Source organism: Peromyscus leucopus, chromosome 23 (genome assembly GCF_004664715.2).
Source record: "Peromyscus leucopus breed LL Stock chromosome 23, UCI_PerLeu_2.1, whole genome shotgun sequence".
Taxonomy (NCBI): domain Eukaryota; kingdom Metazoa; phylum Chordata; class Mammalia; order Rodentia; family Cricetidae; genus Peromyscus; species Peromyscus leucopus.
Genome location: NC_051082.1, coordinates 5,443,586 through 5,466,863, shown reverse-complemented (window position 1 = coordinate 5,466,863; position 23,278 = coordinate 5,443,586). Strand labels below are relative to the sequence as shown.

Below are 23,278 nucleotides of genomic sequence, written 5' to 3'. Positions count from 1 at the left end.
AGGATGGAAGGCACACATTCACAGAAAAACTTGAGTGTGGATGCTGTGGGCAGCGTGGTCACCACAGCTCAAAGGTGGGGGACCATAATTAGTCACCCACGGATGCATGGGGAAGTGCCATGTCTCCTTGAAGTAATGGCCCTTTATTCACCAGAGAAGGGATAGATGGGGATAAATTTGTGCTCTGGATGAGTGAGCTTGGAAAATTAAATGCTAAGGAGAGGCAAGTGCAGGGAGGGACGGAGGCAGGGAGGGAGGGAGGGATGGCAGGTCCATGGTGGCCAGAGGCTGGGCTAGAGACCCGCATGGGGAGTGGCCACTCAGCTCAGCAGGTGATGAAAATGCTCTAAATTGATTGGATGGTGTGACACACCAGTGTGTCACCAGCAGTGCCTGCCGGGGGACACACTGAACCTGCTAGGCGAACATTTCAAAAGGCAGCAAGAAATGTGCCATGGCCAAGTCTGAGCTCCCACACGGCGGAAGGGAACTGACTCTTGCTGCTGCCCTCTGACCTGCACACCCACCCGAGCTGCTGTCACACACGCGCGCGCGCACACACACACACACACACACACACACACGCACGCACGCACACGCACCCACACACGCGCACACGTGCACGCACGCAAAAAGAGAAACGTACTGAAGAAAATTACACTTGAGAAAAGTTCAAAGATGCATTTTGGGGGCTGGGGGTGTGGCTCAGTTGGCAGAGTCCTCGCCTAGGATACATAAGACCCTGGGTTTCGTAAGATTGGCCGTGGCACAGGCTTGTAAACCCAGCACTTGGGAGGTAGAGGCAGGAGGATCGGAAGTTCAAGGTCAACCTGTACTACACAGTAAGACTGTCTGGAAAAACAACAGCAACACACGCACGCGCACGCGCACGCACGCACGCACACGCACGTATGCACACGCGCACACACACACACACACACGCACACACACACACACACCCTCCTGGTCCGGATCATACAATGATGGGGAGGGCATAGATATCAACACACAAGTCCGAAGTGTTAAGACACAAGTCTTAAGCTTTTCCCACTGGGAGTCTGGTGCTGGGCTTGGATGGAGGTGCAGTGACCCCACTCAGGCAAGGTGACCTAACTCTGCCCTTGAGAACTGGCTCAGTGGCCCAGGGCTTCCTGCTGCTTCAGCGGCCCAAAGAAATACGCTTTTAAAGCTCTCCTGCCCCCGGGGCCGAAAACAACCGGGACCCTTGGGCAGTGGGACCCAACGCTGCTCTCAGAGGACCCTGGCTCGGGTACCTTCTATGCCCGTGCCCCTGGCCGGGCTCTACCTCCCCCACCCACACTTCTGCTCGGAGCACTCCCAATTGCAGGCCATGGCTCCTGGTCCGGATGCTCTCTCACTGCCATGAGGCCTGCACTTTGCAAGGCTGAAGTCCAAAGTTCAGCCCCTTCGCTAAGCACACGGATAAATATGAACCTTGGAGAATTTCCCCAGCTCCAATGTAAACAGAGCAGGCAGGGGCCCTGATTCACTGGCCGCTGGGGCCAGGGTTGGGGGTTGGGGGTGCCCACAGGGCTTGACTAGTGGGATTTGGGGGGGCAGTGGGTGCAGCCAGCCTGGTTCGTGACTGCCAGCCTGCCGGCAAGTAGACACCGGCCGTGGGTGGGGGAGGCGGCTAGCCCAAGTGGCCTTGGGCCGCGTGGCCTGGTGGTAGTGGAGCCATGGTTTCCAAGCTCAGCCAGCTGCAGACGGAGCTCCTGGCTGCCCTGCTCGAGTCCGGCCTGAGCAAGGAGGCTCTGATTCAGGCCTTGGGGGAGCCAGGGCCCTACCTGATGGGTGGGGACGGTCCCCTGGACAAGGGGGAATCCTGCAGCGGCGGCGGTCGAGGAGACCTGGCCGAGCTGCCCAATGGCCTGGGGGAGACGCGCGGCTCGGAGGAGGACACGGATGACGACGGGGAAGACTTCGCGCCACCCATTCTGAAGGAGCTGGAGAACCTCAGCCCCGAGGAGGCAGCCCACCAGAAAGCCGTGGTGGAGACACTGCTGCAGTAAGGACCCCACCCTGTGCCCAGCACCCCGGAAGGAGCCCACAGCGGCCCACTTCCCGTCTCGAGTCCTCTGTGGACCTCAGGCTGGTGGTCAAGAGCGGAGAGAGAGAGCTCAAGGCGTTCTTGCCGGACCCACTCGTCTGCTCTTCCCACATAGCCGCATGGGTGGGCTGCTGTCTGCAGCCCCGTCCTTAGGAAGCAGGCGCAGGGCCCAGGTCACTTTGAGGACAAAGGAACCAAGCCGCTTAGGGTGACAGAAATCTTCAGCCACTGTGGTGGTCATGGATGCTCCCACCAATTCCGACCTCCTTGCTAGGTGGTCAGATCCCAGGTTTGAGGACCCAAAAGCTTCTGGGGAAGCTGGGGTGAGGTTGGGGTTTTAGGGGATGTCCGGACACACCGGGGGGCCTTAAGCATCAGGCTGGGTAAACCGGGGGATTTCTTACCTGAGGCCGATGGAGCCTAGGGGTGACCACTGCCCTGCCTGACCACGTGCCCCCCAGCCCGGCCAGATAGCAGGTTTAGAGGCCTCCCACACCAAACCCCCTCATCCGTTGTCTGGCTCCCTATCTCCTGGAGTGCTGGGTGGGTCCCAGTCTGGATGCCTCCCCTCTCCTCAGCAAAGCTGACCTGGTTACTAATTACCCATGCACTTTATTATTTCTTTTGTTTTATAAATTTATAAATAGCAAAAGGCTCTGATAAGGCCTGTGATCATTAACTTGTAGGGATGGTGGCTGGGAGATAGATGCCCAGTAGGGGGGTGGAGAATCGGAACACCGGGGTGGGGGGAGGGTGACCTGGGGGCTGTGGGGAGCAACATCCCCTCCCCCCCCATTCCCAAAGCCGGCACAACTTTCACGCGAATATCTCCCCGCTCGCTCCCCAGCTCGCTCGCTCGCTACTTTCTGTTGGTTTTCCCGCACGGTGCCTGAATTCTCATAATCTGGAGGTGAGCCCCCAGAGGGAGGCTCTTACTAAATCAGCTTCACAGATAGGGAAACCGAGGCTCAGACTCGGGCAGGAGCAGTGAAGGAGGGGCCTGAGGGCTGGCTGAGGAGTTTGCCAACCGTCTCTCCGGAGAACATTCCGGGAGCAGCCGCTTTTCTGTCCAAGGTCCTGATCCTGACTTGGGGTGGGGGGAGGGCTGGTGGAGCCCAGCATTTCTGGAAGTGTTGGGGAACCTCCCTGGGCCTTGGGCAAGGGGCAGGGGAGCAGTCAGGCCCCCCTGCCTTGGCAGGAAGCGGAGGGCAAAGGGCTGCCTCGCTGCAGGGGAGGGGCAAAGGGCCAGGTACCGCCAGACCCAGGGCACAAGAAACCTGGATAGGGTGGGGCCGGGCCTGACCTCTTCAGGGGCGCCAGGTGGGGGGACCAGGGGCTCAGGTGTGAGGCTCAGGGGACAGGGATGCCACGGGTCTTCTTACCTGGCGAGGTAGGCACCTCTTGATCAGCAGCCCCCACGATGGGGGCAGTAGAGGCTGGAGCAGAGCTTGGTCCAAAGCAGCTGAGCAGAGGTCAAAGGACTCCCGGGGGCTGGCAGAGTCCTGGAAGCGGACAGGGAGAGGGACCGCGGGGAGGACGAGGAGGGAGAGGGCTGGAGGAGCTGGGAGAGCAGAGGAGCCGGGGAGGCAGAGGGTCTCGGAGTAGCAAGAGGGGCAGGGGAGAGCAGCTGAGCTGGGAGGAGGCTGGAGTCGTTCCCTCCCAGGTTGGTTTTCTTTAATGCTAACAGCGCGCTATTTGCTTTCCATTTGAATTCGAGATGTTGCTATAAATTATCAACCAGCTCCTTGTCCCTGCGGAGTTTATAACTAACTACCTGGGTTACTTATTGTTCAGGTAACAAAGGGGACCTGAAAATGTCCCAGGGACAAAAGTGGGACCTCTAGTTTTAGGACGGGGGGTGGTGGTGGTGAGAACTCTGGGGAGAGGGTTGAAGGACCCCCCCATAAAGGCCTGGGTAGTGGGGAGGTTGAGGCTGGAAGAGGGGGTGATCAGGACCAACTCCTCATGGGAGCTGTTGGCTCAGAGACCCACATTTGGAAAAGGCAGGAGTGGGTCTGGGGTCTGACCCCCGTATGCCTCGTGTGTGAGACCACTGCAGACACCCCAGTTCTCCTTCAGATCTCTACCGTGTGACCTTGGGCAAGTCTCTTTCCTCCCCTGCCTCAGTGTCACCGTAGACAAGGACTAAAGACTAACTCTCCGCCTTGGTTCTAGTTCTGCTCATACCTTCCCCTCCCCCAGGCTCCCTCCCCTGTGTCCCTCCCTCCTTTGGTACCTGAGATGCTGACTTCGCTGGTCCTGGATGCACAAACTGATTTCTACCTCACGGCCTTTGCCTGTCCTGTTCTTCCTGCTCAGGACCCTTTCCCCCGCCTTCTTCTTTGGCTCTTAGCACCCTAGCTGCCCTAGCTGCACATGGGTACCCCCTTTCTCTCCCCTTCACTGAGTCTGCCTACTTTCTCCGTTTATTTAATTTATTTAGTCTCTTTGTTCATTTCTTGTCTCCTGATGTGATCCTGTCTCTCTTTCCCAGGGGAGGGAAAGAGACTTGCCCAAGGTTCCACAGCAGAGATCTGAAGGATAGAGATCTGAGGGGAGAATTGGGGTGTCTGCAGTGGCCTCACACATCTCCAAGGGAAAGCTGGTGATGTCACCATTTGCCCGGTTCCCCCCCTCCCCACCATCCAGCCTTGATACACCAGGCATGAGTGAACAAGTGATTAGACGTCCCTGAGGACACCTCCTACTCCTCCCTAGGGGAACTCTTGGGGTCCAGAGCTGTGTCCTGTCTGCCAACTGCTTCAATGTCATCCTGGCTGTTTCCTGACCCTCCCTGCAGCTCAGCAGCAGGGTTCTTCCAGCTGGGGACCCAGGGGCAGGCGGCATGCAGGATGCTTCACTGGACAGTGGCTCACCTTGGTTCCCACCCCAGCTCTGCCCCTTTCCAGCCTGCTAGGTGGGTTCTGTCCCTGAGCTTCAGTGTCTACGTGAGGACAACATTCAGTCACCAGGTCAAGAGCACGACACACAGCTAAGCAGTACAGAGCCTGTAACATGAGTAGTCCCATTTCACAGATGAGCAGAGGAAGGTTCAATGAGGCAAAATGATTCCCTCAGGCAGTAAGGCCAGACTCAGGCCTCAGATGGCTTAGCCCGCATCTGCACAGCACTCTTGATTTCCATGCCTGTCTTTGTGTGTTCGCCGCCCTGCACCCCCAGTCATTTCTGTGGCTCAGCTTGACCTTCAGAAATCCTTTCCCACTCGGGGCTTTAAAACTCACAAAAGGCTGCTGGGTGGTGGTGGTGGCGCACGCCTTAAGCCAGCACTCAGGAGGCAGAGGCAGGCAGATCTCTGAGTTCAAGGACAGCCCGGTCTACAGAGTGAGTTCCAGGACAGCCAAGGCTACACAGACAAACCCTATTTCAAAAAACCAGAAATACCAGGGCCGGAGAGATGACTCAGTGGTTAAGAGCACTGGTTGCCCTTCCAAATGAACCTAGGTTCAATTCCACATGACAGCTCACAACTATCTGTAACTCCAGTTCCAGAGGATCCAACACCCTCACACAGACACACATGCAGGCAAAATATATGCATATGTATGCACTGATATACATGAAATAAAAATAAATAACGTTTAAAAAAAAGCAACCAAAAACCAAACCAAACCAAAGACCCTCGCAAAGGGTTTAAACATGTATTAAACTTGGGTTTCTCTCTGGAATTTCTGAAACACACACACACACACATTTGAGACAGGATCTCAAGTATGCCAGACTAGCCTCAAGGTTAATATATCAAGGGTGACCTTGAACTCCTGATCCTCCTGCCTCTGTAATCTGTGCTGATATTACAGGCCTGTGCCACCATACCTGTTTTATTTTTTGATTTTTTTTTTAACAGGGTTTCTTTGTGTAGCTGGGCTGTCCTGGAACTCACTTTGTAGACCAGGCAGGCTTTGAACTCAGGGATCTGCCTGCCTCTTCCTCCACCCCCTGAACGTTAGGATTAAAGGTGTGTGCCACCACAACTGGCACCCAGTTTTATGTGATGCTGGGACTGAATCCAGGACTCCGGGCATGCTTGGCAAGTGCTTACCAATTGAGCTAGATCCCCACCTGAGAAATGGGAAATACCTTTAGTCCTACTTTATATATGAAGAAATGGGGGGGGGGGCATGGATGTTAAGTCACATTGCAAGGCCATTCAGAGAGTGGGTAGCAGAGCTGGGAACCTTCCTAGATCTAAGCCCCACCCCCAACCCCCACTGAGAATTGGGCTTCCTCTCCAGTCCGGTCTCTTAACTCCATGGCTCTGGATATCAGAGAACCAAAGGCCTAACGCTGGGGACACCTGTTTGACTCCAGAATAGGGAGGAGAAGATGAAGGCAGATCATCACTCTTCTGGGTTCTGCTGTGGGGATGGGGTACACAGAACCACAGTGATGGTGATGATGATGATGATGATAACTATATCATTCCACTCACAAACCCTTGCTGCGGGCCAGACTCCGCCCCAAAGCCTTCATCCCTACTGGGGACTCATTTACTTCTTCCGGCAGAGTCAGAATGAGTGTGCATGATGCTTGCACACACGTGTGAAGGGGGAGGGAGGAAAGGAAGAAGGGAGGGGGAGGAAGAGAGAAACAGACTAATTCAGTAAATCCGCCCCCCAAAAGTGGCACAGATGACTTTTCCCAGGAAAAGACAGAGGTTGAGTCCTTTCAGCTCTGGCATTTTTTAGTTTTCACATATTTTTTGAGACAGACAGGCTCTCTCAATGCTGAGGTCACCCCTGGCTCTGCCTGGCATTTCATAATCACTTTCTGCTGATGTGAAAAGAACTGTTTAAAAAAACAGGTGTGATGGCACACGCCTTTGATCCCAGCACTGGAGAGGCAGAGGCAGGAGGATCTCTGTGAGTTCCAGGCCAGCCTGGGCTACACAACGAGACCTTGTTTCAGCCACCCTCTCCCAAACGAAAGTTCCTATCACTTTGAACACTTCCGCTCCCATTCAAATGCTTGTCTTCTGTTTCTGTGTGTGTGTTTGTAGGGGGTGGCTGCGGTGTGTAGTATTCTATTTGACATGGTATAGGAGATATCAAGAGAATTAGAGATGGAGGGGGGGAGAGAGGGTGAGGTTAGGGAGGGGGAGAGGAAGGAAGGGAAGGAGAAAGAGAGACTGAGACCCAGAGAGAGAGAGACAGACAGACAGACAGAGACAGAGACAGATAGAACATGAATCAGAGACATCTTGGCAGAATATGAGAAAAGCCCCACCTGTCCTGAGAGCGAAGTGACCAGTCTCCCTGCAGGGGAGGGAGGAGAAAGGTGAGGGCGAGAGGGAGGGGGAGAGCAGGTGGAGGGCTGCCCTTGCCAGTGAAGGGAGGCCACCAGATAAATATGTTAGCAGAAGCTGGACTTTGCCCCCACTTCCCTCCTAGCCCTGACCAGCACCCAGGGGAGGGAGGAGGGGTGAGGCTCCCCGAAGCCCCTGAACACGGGGTGAAAAAGGGGGGCGGGGAGGAGTCTGCAGGGGGTGGGGGGTCCCCAGGGATGAGAAATATCCTTGAGCCCCGGCTAGATCAACCTGGGACAAGATTTCACTTTCCTGAACTAGAATTTCGTCCGAGGTGGAGCCAGGGTCCAAACGAAGCGTACTTCCTGGGTTTTCTGTGAGACTCAGGCGGCTCCCAGGGAGCGCTAGCAGCCATCTGTCCCTTTTTATTTGCTGTACCAGTTTAGATTACCCCGGGGTATGGAACCCGCTGATCACAGGAGGGAGTCAAGAGGGTCTAGGCCAGTGGTTCTCAACCTTCCTAACACTGCGACCTTAAGTGCAGCTCCTCATGTGGTGACCCCCAACTGTAAAATTATTTCATTGCTGCTTCCTAGCTGTAAGTTTGCTACTGTTACGAACGGTCATGCAGATCTCCGTTTTCCAGTGGTCCTAGGCGACCCCTGCGAAAGGGGTCGTGACCCACAGGTTGAGAACCCCCTGTAGGCTGTCCACGGCCCTGCCTCTGAGATCCGCATTCTCCAAGCTGTGTGGTGTGAGGCAGAGCTGACTTTGGGGAGCAGGGAAGTGCTGGGAGGCAGGCTGCCTGCTGACTGGCTTCAGAGTGCCTGGCTCTGCCTCCTGCATGCTGGGATTGTGCACCACCTTTACCCAGCCTCAGCCTGCTTTCTTATACATCCTAGGACCACCTGTCCGGGGTGGCCTCACACCACAAAAGTCTGGTCCCTCTGACATCAATCATCACTAATTAAGAAAATGCCCTTACAGTCTTGCCTACAGGCCAATCTTCCTCCCCTATCCCCACCCCAAAACAGAGTTTCCCTGTGAAGCCCCAACTGTCCTGGAATTCGATTTATAGACCAGGCTGGCCTCGAACTCAGAGATCCACCTGCCTCTGCCTCCAGAGTGCTGGAATTAGAGGTGTGTGCCACCACTGCCCAGCTACAGGCCAATCTTATGGAGGCATTTTCTCAATTTGTGGTCCCCTTCTGCTCAGATAACTGTAGCTTATGTTAAGTTGTCTACAAAACAACCAAACAAGTCAGCATCTATCTACCCAGGCAACCATTCATCCATCCACCATCCATCCATCATCCATCCATCCATCCATCCATCCATCCATCCATGCATCCATCCATGCATCCATCATCGATCCATCCATCCATCCATCATCCATCCACCATCCATCCACCCACCATCCATTTATCCATCCATCCATCATCCATACATACATCCATGCATGCATCCATCTATCCATCCATCCATGCATGCATCCATCTATCCATCCATCCATGCATCCATGCATCCATCCATCATCTGTCTGTCTGTCTGTCCGTCCGTCCGTCCTCCATCCACTCATTCACTCGGATATCATCCATGGCACACTCTGTGTCAGGCCATTTTGGGTTCTGGGAACCAGACAGGTCTCCCACCCTTAACAGTTGTTTAAAACTCAGTTAACAAGGCCTATGAGAGGGCTCAGCAGGGCAAAGCACTCGCCGCGGAAACCTGATGGCTTGAGTTCAATCTGCCGGACCCATATAAAGGTGGAAAGAGAAAACTGACCTCCACACACATACTGAAGCACACGTGCGCACATGCGCACACAAGTGCACACACGCGCCCATACTGGTGAGCAGGTTCAGAAGAGGGGAGGAACTCCGAAGGAGTCACAGGTGAGGGTCTTCCCTGCTTCCAGTGGGAATCCGTGCATGTGTCCAGGTGTCCTAGAACGGGACCCAGTACAGGTCCTACTCACAGAGCAGGGTCCAGCCTCACCCGAGGTGTCTTGAAGGGCCACTGAAGAGACCCTGTCCTCACTCCCCTCCAGGGAGGACCCATGGCGCGTGGCGAAGATGGTCAAGTCCTATCTGCAACAGCACAACATCCCACAGCGGGAGGTGGTCGACACCACCGGTCTCAACCAGTCCCACCTGTCACAGCACCTCAACAAGGGCACCCCCATGAAGACGCAGAAGCGGGCTGCTCTGTACACCTGGTATGTCCGCAAGCAGCGAGAGGTGGCCCAGCGTAAGTAACGACCCCAGCCTGTGTCCCCCCCTGGCAGGGCCCGCAGCTCTCCATCCATAGCGCACAGGGGGGTGGGAGTGTCCCCACCCCCATCAGACAAGTGAGACTGGGAGGAAGCAGAAGGACGTCCCCAAATGTACTGGTCACTCTGCCCAAGGCACCGAGGGAAGGGAGCCGTATCAGTCCCGGGGATCTGCAGATACACAAGCCGGATCTCTCCTTCCAGGAACGCACTGCTCAATGAATGGGAAACTGAGAGGGATCACTATGATTTAGTAAGACACGGATTTTGTATGCTAATGACAAAAGCCAGCAATAGTATTAACTGAGTACTTACTGTGTGCTGGGCTCAGTACTGAGTAAAATGGTGAGCAGATCGTGGAGGGGAGAGTAAGCCCTTCTATCTCAGGCAGCCGAGGTTTCAGGAAGGTCCCATGGGAAGCATGACCATTACTTAGGTCTTAAAGTGTCCCTGCGGAGGTATAAAGAAGGGTGTCTCGGTCAAGAGGAACAGCATGAGAAGGCTCAGACACTCATACTTAAGCAGTGGCTCTCACCCTTCCTAATTCGGTGACTCTTTAATACAGTTCCTCATGTCACGGTGACCCCCAACCATAAAATTATTTCATTGCTACTTCATAACTGTAATTTTGCTACTTTTATGAATCCTCATGTAAATATCTGACATGCATCCCCTGTGGGGGTCTTGACCCACAGGTTGAGAACTGATGACTTAAGCGACTGATGAACTTCTGATACCTCTCTCTCTCTAACATACTTAGGAGTGAACACAAAGCCTCACACACATTGGGCATGTGCTTTACCAGGCATGGAGCTGAGTTCCCAGACCTTTGTTTACTTTTGATACAGGGTCTCACTATGTAGCCCAGGTTGGCCTTGAACCTGTTATCTTGCTGACTCAAGCCTCCCAAGTGCCAGGATGACAAGTGGGTTCTGCTACATCCAACTTGATATCACTCTTTCTAAGGCTTCTAATAGTTGGCTGTTATTGGGAGACATCGTGGCTTGCTTAACTAGCCACTTACTGAGGTACTATTAGAGTTTTTCTGATAGGTTCTCATGACCCTTTTTTGCAAAAAACATCCACATAGAAAAATTCCTAGATGTGGGATGTTGGGGTGCAGAGTAAGTGCTTTTAAGATTGTTGATGGAGCCAGGCAGCGGTGGTGCACGCCTTTAATCCCAGCAGAGGCAGGCAGATCTCTGTGAGTTCAAGGCCAGCTTGGTCTACAGAGCGAGTTCCAGGACAACCTGAGCTACACAGAGAAACCCTGTCTCAAAAAAAACCAAAACAAAAAAACTAAATCAACAACAACAAAAATTGTTACTGAACAGTTATGAGATGCCTGGGGGGTAAAAGTGCTGGCCACCTGATAACCTGAACTGGACCACCAGACGGAGTTTGTTTGTTTTTTTTTTAAGATCTATTTTATTTAATTTTTCTTTTTCTCCCTTTCTTCCATTTTTGGGACTATAATTACATCATTCCTCTCTTCCCTCTCTTCCCTTTAAACTCTCCCATTTACCTCTCCTTGTTCTCTCTCAAATGCATGGTCTCTTTTTTCATTAATTGTTGTTACATGCATATATGTGTGTGTAGACATGTATCCCTAAATATAACCTGCTCGGTCTGTATGGTGTTTTTAGGCTGAGCATCTGGTACTGGATGACCCGTCTGTGTGCTCTTCTCTGGGGAAGACTCTGTCTCCTGCTGGCAGTGTTCCTAAGTTGCCTGTAGGTCTTGTGCAGGGTTGAGGTCTCATGCTCCTCTTCCCCTGACCGCTGTGTGTGTCCACTGCTGATGTCTTTGTCCACCTTGTTCAGCTCATGTTTAGGCGATAGTCTTGGTGAGACTATGGGTGTAACGTCTGACATTCCTAAGAGACAGTCTTACGGCAAATTCCCTGAGCCTCTGGCTCTTACCATCTTTCTGCCTCCAGTCCGAAATGTTCCTTGAACCTTCCACACAGGAGCTGTTTTGTAACCCTGCAGCCCAAGGGGTTTGGTTCGATTTTATTTTGTGTGTGAGTGTTATGTCTGTGTGTCTGGTGCACAGGGAGGCCAGAAGAGGGCGCTGGATCCCTGGGCGCTAAAGTTATAGGTGGTTGTGAGCCACCACGTGGGTGCAGGGACGGACTCCTGGGAGAGCGGCCAGTGCTGAAGCCATCTCTCCAGCCCCCAGCCTAGAGTTTGGAACTTTAAGGGAGAAACTGGAGGATGGGAGAAGAATGTTCAAGATGAGCCCAGAGTATTAGAGCTCTTTCAGGAAAATGGGGCAGAAGCCGATTCAAACTGATTTAAGAATTTTTAAAAAGGAATTTATTGCTCATGAATGAGCAATCCAGGGCTGTTTCAGGCATGGCTGCCTCCAGGGCCTTAACTGACTTTTTCATACACTTCGTAGCTTGGGTTGGCTTTGTTTCCCTCCTCCTTTCTTTTCCTCTTTCCTTCCTTCCTTTTTTTTTTTTTTTTTTTTTTTTTTTCGACTAGGGTCTCATGTGTAGCTGGCTCTCCCTCATACTCGCTACACAGCCAAGGATGGCTTCTTCTTCTTCTTCCTCTTCTTCTTCTTCTTCTTCCTCTTCCTCTTCCTCCTCCTCCTCCTCCTCCTCCTCCTCCTCCTCCTCCTCCTCTTCTTCTTCTTCTTCTTCTTCTTCTTCTTCTTCTTCTTCTTCTTCCGAGACAGGGTTTCTCTGTGTAGTTTTGGTGCCTGTCCTGGATCCCGCTCTGTAGACCAGGCTGGCCTCGAACTCACAGAGACTCTGCCTCCCAATGCTGGGATTAAAGGAGTGTGCCCCCACCGCCCAGCCATGGGTGGTTTCTTGAATGGCTCCTCCTGCCCCCACCCCCAGCCCCCAGGGGCCGAGCTCACAGCTGCCATCACGTGGCTCCTTGGGCTGGTTTTCTCTTCTGTGGGCATCCCATCAGGGGGTCTCCTCATAGGGGCACAGACTGGTCCTGGGAGCTCTGGGCTGTCATCCTACTAACTCAGCAACCTCAGAGAGGAAAACGGTCTTCTGGTTTTCAGTTGGACGCCTTACTTTAATAACAACAAAAAAAATCCTTTAAAATAGGCCTAATATACAAAAATCCACAAATCTTCCGGTGGTGGTGGTGAGCTTTTGATGTTGCTGTTGTTTGTTTTTGTTTTGAGACAGGATCTCACTATGTAGCCTTGGCTGGCCTGGAACTCACAATGTAGACCAGGCTGGTCTCGAACTCATAAGAGATCTGCCTGCCTCAGCTTCCGGGTACTGGGATTAAAAACATGTGCCACCACACCCAGCCCCAGTCCACAGATCTGAAGTGTACAATTCATCTGGGCACAGTGACCAGCCTGGTCTAAATTAACTTACTTCCCCCTTCTCCCTCTCCCCCTCCTTTTTTTTTTTTCTTCTTTTTCTTCCTTCCTCTGAGGCAAGGTCCCTCTGTTGCCCCAGCTTGCCTGGAACTTGCTATGCAGCCCAGGCTGGCCTCAAACTTACAGCAATTCTCCTGCCTCGGCCTCCAGCGGGCTGGGATTTTAGCTGTGAGGATGCTCTCCCGACGCATCTTTGCAAAGCTAACAGAGCAGCGCAGCTGCCCGTTGGATGAAGACCTGCACAGTGCCGTTTCCTAGCAACCCCTCCAGCAAGGGTCGTCACTGGTCCCGACCTCCACCGCGGCTGCTTATGGCCGTCCCGGAGTTGTCACAAACTGAGATATACACAGTGGCTTCTTTCCCGCGAGTTCTCTCTACGGGGTCCCTTGTCATTTCACACGGGCCAAGTTCCTTTTCACATGTGACTGTGACCTTGTGGGGGAGACATTGTTCTTTTCTGTTTGTTTTGTTTTTCAGGACAGGGTTTCTCTGTGTAGCCTTGGCTGTCCTGGCTCTCACTCTGTAGACCAGGCTGGCCTCGAACTTAGAGATCCACCTGCCTCTGCCTCCTGAGTGCTGGGATTTAAGGCGTGCGCCACCACTCTTGGCTGACATTATCCCTTTTTAATGGTCATTTGGATTGCTTCTGATCTTTTGATTCTGTGAACGGGACTGCTCCAAACATTCTCACTTGCGCTTTTTGCTAAAGCTGTACACACAATTCTATTGGCTGCGGACTTAGTGGGTTTTAGTAGATCCTGCCCACTCGTTACGTTTTACACTCCAAACAGCAGGGTCTCAGCATTCCAGGTGCTTCTGAATCTTCGTCAACAATTGTTAATGTGGGTCTTTTTATTTTAACCACGATGTACACATGGTGGTATTGTATTGTGGTTTTAACTTTAAATTTTTTGGGTAATCCATTACACTGATATTATCATATAGTTGCTGAAGTTCATCTTTGAGAAGTACATATTAGCCAGGTAGTGTTGGCACACGCCTGTAATCCAGCACTCAGAAGGTAGAAGGAGGCGGCTCTCTGTGAGTTCGAAGCCAGCCTGGTCTACAGAGCCAGTTCCAGGACAGCTAGGCCTATTACACAGAGAAACCCTGACTCAAAAAACAAACAAACAAACACCAAAAAAAAAAAAAAACCAACAAAAACAACCCAAACCAAACAAAAAAAGAAGTACATATTTAGGGCCAGGTGTGGTGGCGCATGCCTTTAATCCCAGCACCCATGAGGCAAAGGCAGGCGGATCTCTGTGAAATTGAGGCCAGCTTGGTCTATATACCAAGTTCTAGGACAGACAGAGTTGCATAGATAGATGAGGTCTCAAAAAAAAAAAAAAATGCTCCTCTTCCTGAGGACTCAAGTTCGATTCCCAGCACCCACATCAGGTGTTTCATAGTCACCTACAACACCCTTTTCAGGCCTCTGTGGGCACCCACACACACATTACATGCACATACAAACAAAAAAAATATTAAAAATACACAAAGTGTTTCAGGTTTAGGGACCAAGCCATAGCATCTGGTACCTCAGGTCTTGGTCCTGGCTCCTGCCATCCTGTGGCCACTCAGTGAGTGTGCACAGAAGCAAGATGCTACCTCAGAGGCAGTGTGAGTGGGTGTGAATGGGCCGCAGCTGTGAAGAATGTTGCACTCTGGGCCAAGTTAATTAATGAATTGTTTGTCGTTTTGTTTAAGACAGGATCTCTCTATGTAGCCCTGGCTGACCTGGCATTCGACATACAGAGCAGGCTGGCCTTGAACTCCCAGAGCTCTGCCCGCCTCTGCCTCTTGAGTGCTGGGATTTAGGGCACCAAGTCCTCTTTTAGTGGTGGATGGGGCTCGGCTTTGGGTTGGACTCAAGACCTCCTGCATGCTAGGCAAGCTCTCTGCCACTGACTCACGGCTCCAGTCCAGATTTGATGCCTTCAGTCTTAGCTGCCAACTGCTCGGTTTCAGCGCCTGGGGGAAGACAGAGGATGGGGGCGGGGGTCCGGTGAGCCGATGGTGAGGGTGGGCGTGGTCAACTTACGGCGCTCTCGGTCCCGACAGAATTCACCCACGCGGGCCAGGGGGGACTGATTGAAGAGCCCACAGGCGATGAGCTGCCGACCAAAAAGGGACGGAGGAACCGGTTCAAGTGGGGCCCAGCATCCCAGCAGATCCTGTTCCAGGCCTACGAGAGGCAGAAGAACCCCAGCAAGGAAGAGCGGGAGGCCTTGGTGGAGGAATGCAATAGGTGGGGTGGTCTGGCGGGGTGGTGGCCTGGCGGGGTGGTGGCCTGGCAGGGCTGAGGCCAGGCCGGGGAGGGAGGTGTCTCTGGGCCCCCAGTCCGTGAGGACTCTTGCTGTCCACTGAGCGGAGTCCGTTTCTTTCCATTGTTTTGAATTGAATTCTCAGCATCCCCCACCCACCCCAGCAACATTGGGGGGGGGGTCACTCATCTCCGATCATCTCATCTACAACCCTATGGCTGTTTCGTACACGTTGTGACTGAGGCCATAGAGGCTAAGTAAGTCACTTGTCCAGGGTCACACAGCAGGACCGGTACTGTAATCCAGATCTGTCAGATCCGGCACTTGGGCCGACTCCACTTCTCAGCACGGTCCTCCCTCCTCTGAGTCTGGCCTGGGGGCTCATGGGTGCCATCTTTGCAGGGCGGAGTGCATCCAGAGGGGGGTGTCACCGTCTCAGGCACAGGGGCTGGGCTCCAACCTGGTCACGGAGGTGCGTGTGTACAACTGGTTTGCCAACCGGCGCAAGGAAGAAGCCTTCCGGCACAAGCTGGCCATGGACACGTACAACGGGCCTCCGCCGGGGCCGGGCCCGGGCCCTGCGCTGCCCGCTCACAGCTCCCCGGGCCTGTCCACATCCGCCCTCTCCCCCAGTAAGGTCCACGGTGAGTGCTGTGCGGTAGCGACCTTGGGATGGGGGTGGAGAGAAGGAGTGGACAGGCAGAAGGGCTGGAGGGATCGACCCAGGGGTGGCAACCACCCCAGATACCCTGCACTCCGCCCTCCACCCTGCCCCACCCACTCTGTCCACTCTACTCCGTCTACGCCCCGCCCCTCCACCCTGCCCCACCCACTCTGTCCACTCTACTCCGTCTACGCCCCGCCCCTCCACCCTGCCCCACCCATTCTGTCCACTCTACTCCGTCTACGCCCCGCCCCTCCACCCTGCCCCACCCACTCTGTCCACTCTACTCCGTCTACGCCCCGCCCCTCCCCATCCACCTCACTCCGTCCACTCCATTTCCCCTTCTGCTCCGTTTCCTCCCACTATGCTCAAGTCACACTTCCTTCCATGCTTTTAGCCGACTCCACTCTCTCCGCTCGCACCAGTTAACCCTGCGCACTCCACGCCACGCCGATTAGCCAGATCCACCCTGGCTCACACCGTCCTGCCCCACTCACTAAAACCCCACCCATGCCACGCTGTTCATCCCACTCCAACCCACTCTGTTCACCACAACTCGCCTCCGGTTACTTCCGGGCAACACAAGCCCTTTGGATCTACCCATCCAGACCATTTCAGTTCAACTCAGTCGTGTTCAGGTCATAGTTTGATCCAGCCGATTCCCATTCAAACCAAACTAATTCCACGGAATCCAGTTCATCACGCATAGTGTATCCCCTGGTGTCTGGGAATTGGGGCCGGGACCTCTTGCAGACACCGCTCACCCATGCACATCCTACTGTATCCTGAGTCATTTCTAGATGACTTATGACACCCAATACACTGTAATTACCATGTAGACAGTTATACAGTATTGGCTGAGATCTAGTGACAAGAAAACCACCTACATGTGTTCAGTGCAAACGTGGAATTGTTTTTCAAATCTTTTTGATCCAACAATTGATTGAATCCGAGGCTGCAGCACCTGTGGATAAGAGGCTGGCTGTAAAGCTCAATTCAATTTAGCCCAATTCAATTGGATTTTGATCAGCTCAGCCAAAGCTCAGTCTCGCTCAACTCATTTCTGGGCCCATTTCAGGGGATTTGATTTAATGTGGCCGATTGCAGCCCACTCTGCTCAGCTCAGTTCACTTCCATTCAGTTCTCTGAGCCCCGATTCGGCTCAGTCCCATTGTTCTTTGGGTGTCTTCTACACAGAGCAGGGCACACCAGGCAGTGGGGGGCACAGGGCCATGAGTGAAAAGATCTGGAAAGCAGGCTAGCACCGCAGGAAAGATGGGGTGCCAGAAAAACAGTCGGCTCTGGCGTGGTGAGGTCTGTGGGGAGCAGAGGACGGGAAAGTGGGGCGCTGAGGCTAGACGTTGCCCCCCACTCCAGGTGTGCGGTACGGACAGCCTGCAACCAGTGAGGCCGCCGCCGCCGAGGTGCCCTCAAGCAGCGGCGGCCCCTTAGTGACAGTGTCTGCGGCCTTACACCAAGTGTCCCCCACGGGCCTGGAGCCCAGCAGCAGCCTGCTGAGCACTGAGGCCAAGCTGGTGAGTGAACGGCTCCACCCTGGGTGGAAACCCTGCGTAGCCCCATTCTCCATGGCTAGGAGACAGTGTGGGGATACGCCAACTCAACCTGCCTTACCCTCCTCACAGGTCTCGGCCACTGGGGGTCCCCTGCCCCCAGTCAGCACCCTGACAGCCCTGCACAACTTGGAGCAGACGTCTCCAGGTCTCAACCAGCAGCCACAGAACCTCATCATGGCTTCGCTGCCTGGGGTCATGACCATTGGGCCCGGGGAGCCCGCCTCCCTGGGCCCCACGTTCACGAACACAGGCGCCTCCACCTTGGTCATTGGTAAGGAGGTGGGGGTGAGTGGGCCCCTGTGCCTCCTGCAGAGTCGGGATCTGGAAAGAAGAGCCACTGGGACCCATCCATCCACCCAACGCCTACTTTCTAGATGTCTGTGGCTAGGCACCCATGATCCCAGACAATGAACCAAACAAAACCAATAAGCAGTGTAGAAATGACTGAAATCATCCAGTCTGAGGATGTATTGTGAGATGTTTTCTAGTTCTTCAGCCTTTTTTTTTTTTTAAAGATTTATTTATTATGTATATAGTGTCCTGCCTGCAAGCCAGAAGAGGGCACCAGCTCTCATTACAGATGGTTGTGAGCCACCATGTGATTGCTGGGAACTGAACTCAGGACCTCTGGAAGAGAGTCAGTGCTCTAACCGCTGAACCATCCCTCTGGCCCTAAGTCTCAAACCCTTTATATGCAGGAACTATTGCTCAGTATCTAAGACATAGGGAGCTGCTAGAAGAGGGAGCAGAGAGAGAAGCCCGGGGCTTTGCCACTGCTGTGGAACCCCTAGGGCTCCAGGGAGGCCTGACAACCTCTAATCTACCCCCAGCCTGCCTCTCCTGCCAGGCCAGATGCGGAGCTATTGGCCTGGAGGATGACTCTTCACGGCCACCCTGTGTTTGTGGTGGTCCTACTGTCGGGCTATTCCTTAGCCCCTCCCCTTCCTCTTAAAACCGACAGGCTCTGGGAAGGGGGGATAGCGTCCCTCAAAGGGTCTGGGCTGGGTCTAGGGAGGACGCAGGGTGGCGGGTACGAGGCTGGGCTGACTCCTGCCTGTCCTGCACCAGGTCTGGCCTCCACCCAGGCCCAGAGCGTGCCGGTCATCAACAGCATGGGCAGCAGCCTGACCACCCTGCAGCCGGTCCAGTTCTCCCAGCCGCTGCACCCCTCCTACCAGCAGCCTCTCATGCCCCCTGTTCAGAGCCACGTGGCCCAGAGCCCCTTCATGGCCACCATGGCCCAGCTGCAGAGCCCCCACGGTGAGCGTCCCTCACGTGGGTCTAGGGGAGGGGGGCTGGAGGTCGGCTGTGGGTCGGCACACGTCAGGGCAGGCAGCAGGTGCCGTGGTCTGCCTGTGTGTGGTGCAGGTGCCGTGGTCTGCCTGTGTGTGGTGCAGGTATCTACGGGCCACCGACCTGCTTCTCTGTGTGTGCACACGGGAGCTCATGTGGGCTGTGCAGTGTGCACAGTGCTGTCGTCCATCGGTCATGTGCCCAGCTCTGTTTGGGTGCAGGAGTGCGAGCCACTGCCTGGTCTCTGAAACCCCTGGGGCGGTGCACCCTTCAGTTTATGACCTTTCCACTTTTAGAAAGGTGGCTTGTGGATATCTCACGTTACATACGGCTCCCAGTCCAGGGTGGGCAGCACCTGTCCACAGAGCGCTGTTATTTCGGCAGTCAGAGGTGGGAGCCACAGGAAGGAGATTAAAAGATTCCCACAGGGTGTGGGGAAATGGCTCAGTCAGTAAAGGACAGAAGACTTACCCTTCAGAAGCCACGCGGGGGGGGTGGGACATGGTGGCGTGTGCACTTCTTGTAACCCAGAGCTGAGGAGGTGGAGGCACACTGGTGATCCCTGGGGCTCGGGTCAGCCAGTCCAGCCGACTTGGTGAGCTCCAGGCAAGAGAGAAAACTTTCTCAGAAAACAGGGTGGGTGGCACCCGTGAACAACAGCTGGGGTTCTGTTGGCCTCACATGCCTACACTTGTATGTGGACACACACACACACACACACCTATGCACGCACACTCACGTAGCCTCACACCAGGTCTGCACAAGGCTGCCCATCAAATGGGCCACGGGGCCACCCTTACGAAACGCTTCGGGTTCAGACCTTTTGCACTTCAGCATGGAGACAGGGACTTATGGACCTGTGTGAGGCTGAAAGCGAATCTGTGTCTGCGTGGGCACCATGCTTTTAGCTGAGCTCCTGGGAGAGTGTGCCATTACTGTGTGCTAGGCGAGTGTTCAAGTCTCTGGGAGGGTCTGGAGGGGGAGCCGTTCCTGTTGGCGGTGTCCTGGAGATAGAGGCATTGCTGGCCCCTGCCCTGCTCACCCCAGATGGAGGCCACCAGCCTTTTCTTCAGAGGCCTGCATTTGGCACAACCACACCTGCGCTCACGCTACAGCACCCACGCTTGCTCCTGCGGTCCCTTTGCTTAGTTAGCACCGCACACTGAGCACAGTACTAGAGAGTACCTGCACTTGGTACAACAGGACCACCCGCATTTAGTGCGGCAGTATCTGCATCTACTGCATCAATCTGTACTCAGCACAGGCCCACTGTGCCTCCATTCCTCATTTGCTTATACACAGCTGGGTTGTATTCTACCTGGGGGAACAAACACAGAATGAGCTGGGATTGGTGCTGGCCCTTCCCTGGGCTGCTCCCCATCTGGCTTAGCTGAGCAGGCCCCTACAATGGGAAGGTAGGGGCCCATCTCTCCCATCCGGATCCCCAAGCGCTGCCCCATCAGGTCATTCACCGGGCCCCCTGTCCACTTCCTATAGGGTACTCAGTCTTGAGGGAAGGGTCCAGGGAGCCTTATCTATCTGTGTCCTCTCTCCGCCCAGCCCTCTACAGCCACAAGCCCGAGGTGGCCCAGTACACCCACACCAGCCTGCTTCCGCAGACCATGCTGATCACAGACACCAACCTCAGTGCCCTTGCCAGCCTCGCACCCACCAAGCAGGTAAGGCCCCGCCCCCTGAAGCCCCACCTGAAGCCCCACACTCCCGTGCCATGGGCTCAGGGTGTTAACTCTGGTTCCCCAGGTCTTCACCTCAGACACAGAGGCCTCCAGTGAGCCTGGGCTTCATGAACCATCATCTCCAGCCGCCACCGTCCACATCCCCAGCCAGGACCCATCGAGCATCCAGCTCCTGCAGCCAGCCCACCGGCTCAGCACCAGTCCCACCGGTGAGGGGTCTGCTGCCTCCCAGTAGGATGTGAGGTGGTGTGTACAATGGACTGAGGGTGGATGGGGGGGGGTGCTCACGTGTGGAGGTCAGAGGCCAGCTTTCCGGAGTTGGTTCTCTCCTTCCACCGTGTGGTCCCCGGGATTAAACCGAGGTCATCAGCTTCTTTACGGTCTCACCCACCCTGAAGTACTCTTACCCACCATGCCTTCTCCCCGGGCCTGGCTCAGGGCTTAGTGGCCAGCATTAAAATTTTAGTTTTTGCTGGGTGTGGTGGTGCACGCCTTTAATCCCAGCACTTGGGAGACATAAACAGATGGATCTCTGTGAGTTCCAGGACAGCCAGGGCTACACAGAGAAACCCCATCTCAAAAAACCAAGACAACAAACCAAACAACCCCCCCCCAAAAAAAAAAAAAACAAAAAACCCTCAGCTTTCACCTAGGAGTCTGGCTCTCTGGCCTCATCTGGGAAACTGGGAGGGCTCATGTCCTTATATCATAATGGACATGCACCCCTCAGCCCGTCCAGCTCCACATACTCAGCTTATAGCCTACAATGCCATAGAGGCTGCTGGGCTCTGAGGTCTGCGGTGTCCTCCACCCCCAATTTTGTGACTTCAGGAAAGCTGCTATCCCATGGAGCCTCAGATCCCCCACCTGGCCCTTACAGCTGTAACGGCAGTTACTGAAGACACTGTCTCCTTGTACAGATGTGCAAACGCACACTCAAGGAGGGGAGGGGCCCTCTCCCACAGCTATGGTGGCAGACAGGTTGGACCCAGGGCAGATCCAGAGCTCGCTCACCCTCTGTCACTTTGCTCTGTTTGGAATCTCTCAAGACAGGGTTGATGGCATTCACACTGTGTACAGGGAGACGTGGAGCACAGCTGTAGGGCAAGGGCATCTGCCATCTGTCCCACACAGCAGCGGCAGCCTGGGACACCCCAGGACAGCAGGAAACAATGGTCTCAGAGAAGAAAGTCTTCTCTAGGAGACTTTAGCTTCTTCCTCTCTCTCTAGTTTAGGACTTCTGATTAGATGTGGCCCGCTCACATGGCCAAGGATAACTTCTGCTGAAAGCCAATTCACTGTTAACCACAAAGTACCTTCTGAAGGGCTGTATAGAAGCATGAGGCCCTGGGTTCGATCCCCCAGTAATGCAAAAACCAACCAGCTTTTCCAATAACAGCCACATCAATGTTGACTCAGCCTGGCATCTGGGAGACTCCCTGTTCACCCTGAGGGGAGAGGGTTGACTTGGGCTCCCGGATTCAGAATGTGAGGCTTTGCCTTCTCCCTCTGGAGTATCCCTAGGGACGGGCAGGTGGGGTGGAGGTCGGAGGGGACTCGGCTGGCAGCCAGTGACCTCATTTGCCTCTGCAGTGTCCTCCAGCAGCCTGGTGTTGTACCAGAGCTCCGACTCCACCAACGGACACAATCACCTGCTGCCATCCAACCATGGTGTCATCGAGACTTTCATCTCCACCCAGATGGCCTCTTCCTCCCAGTAACCATGGTGACTGCCTCTCAGGAGCTGGGTTCCCAGAGCCTGCCCTGCCTGCATAGGGGACAAGAAGGGCCACGGCCGTGCTGCTTGGAGGACATTGGAGACTGCCATGTGTCTCCGGCCATAGGCTGCTGGCCTTCTCATCCCCAGCTGCTCCTCCAGCATCAGAGAGGGATGGCTCGGGGGTGTCTCAGCCTGAGAAGGGGACCACAAAGGACTGGAAGACAGATGGATCTGGCCAGTGTTTTGGAAGATGATCCCGCTGCTCAGAATGGGAGACTCGATACTTGGAACAGAGGCGGGAAGCCTGCGATGCTGGCACTCCCAGTCGGAGCCTGCAACCGCCACAGGACCTGAGGCCCTAGGTCCACCGGCTCGCTGCCTTCTGTCTCCTGTGCGTCCTCAGGCCATTCCACCCTGCGCCAGATCCTTCCAGCCCGTGATCCACATGCCTGTTTGCGGATCCTCCTCCCCCCCTAAACATGGGTTTTCCAAGCAGCTGTTCTGCGAGGCCTGGGGGCTCTGGGGAAGGCATGCAGGGCTCTTCTGGGCTTTCTCGACCCGAGCCATCCCTCTCCAGCCCTAGGGTTTCATTTGCTCCCTCGGACGGACATGTCTTTGATGCCAGCCTGGTATCTTGCCTCTACTAGAAAGGCCGCTTCAGGGAAAGGGGTTGTCATCCCTGTTCCTTAGGGTGTGTGACTCCTGGAGGAGGCGACATCCCGGGCCATCAGCTCCTCTGGTGTGAGGGAGGCGGAACTCAGAAGGCAAGGCCTGAGCCGTGTCTGGTGGAGAGAGTGTGCTGAGACCAGCAGAGAGAAGCCACCTAACTGGCCCGGGCTGAAGCCTGGGGACTAGTAGCCATTTTGAGGCATCCAAGGTCCTGAGTGCGACTGTGAGGGGCAGAGCAGCTCTGTGAACCCAGAGCACGTGTGACGCCATCTCCTTGGGCCTACTGTAGAGAACCCGGCTCTTGGTGGGCTCCTGTCTGGGACTGAGGAAGGGCCAGGAGAGAGACAGTGTCCCCTGCAGCTTAGAGCCGGCTACGGACAAGTCTGTACACTTATTTAACTTTTAGTAAAGTCAATGAAAAAGACGTA

General features: G+C 54.6%; 1 protein-coding gene across 1 annotated transcript; it reads left to right on the top strand.

Annotated features, from left to right (window-relative positions):
- The first annotated feature begins 1,286 nt into the window (after positions 1–1,286).
- Positions 1,287–23,278, top strand: Hnf1a (HNF1 homeobox A). Its single transcript, XM_037198620.1, has 10 exons — positions 1,287–2,029; positions 9,385–9,584; positions 15,031–15,217; positions 15,636–15,877; positions 17,275–17,432; positions 17,541–17,742; positions 18,540–18,731; positions 20,325–20,443; positions 20,526–20,670; positions 22,055–23,278. The coding sequence occupies exons 1-10, from the start codon at positions 1,701–1,703 to the stop codon at positions 22,180–22,182; spliced, it is 1,902 nt and encodes a 633-aa protein (XP_037054515.1). The 5' UTR covers positions 1,287–1,700; the 3' UTR covers positions 22,183–23,278.